The sequence below is a fragment of the Passer montanus genome, unplaced genomic scaffold, assembly GCF_014805655.1.
Source record: "Passer montanus isolate IOZ18808 unplaced genomic scaffold, ASM1480565v1 scaffold907, whole genome shotgun sequence".
In the NCBI taxonomy this organism is placed as follows: domain Eukaryota; kingdom Metazoa; phylum Chordata; class Aves; order Passeriformes; family Passeridae; genus Passer; species Passer montanus.
This window is the reverse complement of record NW_024374446.1, coordinates 10,047-11,136: the sequence shown is the minus strand read 5'-3', so window position 1 is coordinate 11,136 and position 1,090 is coordinate 10,047. Positions and strand designations below refer to the sequence as shown.

Below are 1,090 nucleotides of genomic sequence, written 5' to 3'. Positions count from 1 at the left end.
TAATTTTTTGGGGATTTTTAGAAAAAAAATTTGGGGGATTTATTTTTGGGTTTTGGGAATTTATTTTTGTTTTTTTGGAATTTTTTTCAATTTTTTCTGGGATTTATTTTTATTTTTTGGGGTTTTATTTTTTTGGGAGATTTATTCTTATTTTTTTTGGATTTATTTTTAATTTGGGGGGGGATTTATTTTTATATTTTTGGGGGCTTACTTTTGGAATTTTTTTAAAATTTTTTTGGGAATTAATTTTTATTTTTTGGGGATTTATTTTTATATTTTTGGGATTTTTTTTTTTAACATTGAGGGAACTCCAGCAGCGAGCGGGAGGCGTCTGGGGGGGGCGAGGGGTCAAAAGGGGCCCCAAAATCTTTAGGAGGGGGTGGGGGTTGTTGGGGGGAAGCCGAAAAAATTTTGGGGGTTTTTAAAATGATTTTTTCGGGATTTTTTAAAATACATTTGAGATTTTTAAAAATTTTTTTTGGGAATTATTTTGATTTTTTGGGGACTTTTTTTGATTTTTTTGGAGGATTTTTTTCTGATTTTTTTGGGGGGATTTTTTTTTTCTTTCCTTTTTTTTTGGGACTTTTTAAAAAAAATTTTTTGGGGAATTCGTTTTTTTTATTTTTTGGAGTGATTTTCTTTGTTTTTTAGGGATTCATTTCCCTTAGAAAAATTTTTTAAAATTGTTTTTTTGGGGATTTTTTTTTGTTTATTTGTTTCTGTGGGTTTTTTGTGGTTTGGCTTTTTTTGTTTGTTTTTTGTTTTTTGGGGTTTTTTGGGACTTTTTTTGGAATTTTTTTTGTTTTTGTGGGATTTTTTTTGTTTTGTTTTGGGTTTTTTTTTTTTTTGTTTGTTTGTTTGGTTCTTTTGGGGGGGACTTTTTAAATTTTTTGGGGATTCTTTTTGCTATTTTGGGATGTTTTGGGGAGCACTCACCCAGGAACTGCTGGTACTGCTGCACCTGCGCGCTGATGTCGGGGACCCCGGGGGGGGCGGGGCCCGAGGAGACCCCGTTGGTGACCCCTCCCCCCTCCACCTTCTGCACCGGCTTCAGCCTGGGGGGGAGGGGAAATGAGGGGAGGGGGCTGGA

At 34.9% G+C, this 1,090-nt stretch overlaps 1 protein-coding gene across 1 annotated transcript in view; it reads right to left on the bottom strand.

The window, feature by feature from the left end:
* Positions 1-907: 907 nt before the first annotated feature.
* LOC120495794 (MHC class II regulatory factor RFX1-like) overlaps positions 908-1,090 on the bottom strand; it is a gene marked incomplete at its 3' end in the record, with an annotated part of 3,763 nt that continues 3,580 nt past the window's right edge. The window contains exon 4 of the mRNA XM_039695657.1: positions 908-1,055. Within this exon, the coding sequence (XP_039551591.1) occupies positions 908-1,055 (148 nt within the window). The remainder of the gene's footprint in view (positions 1,056-1,090) is intronic.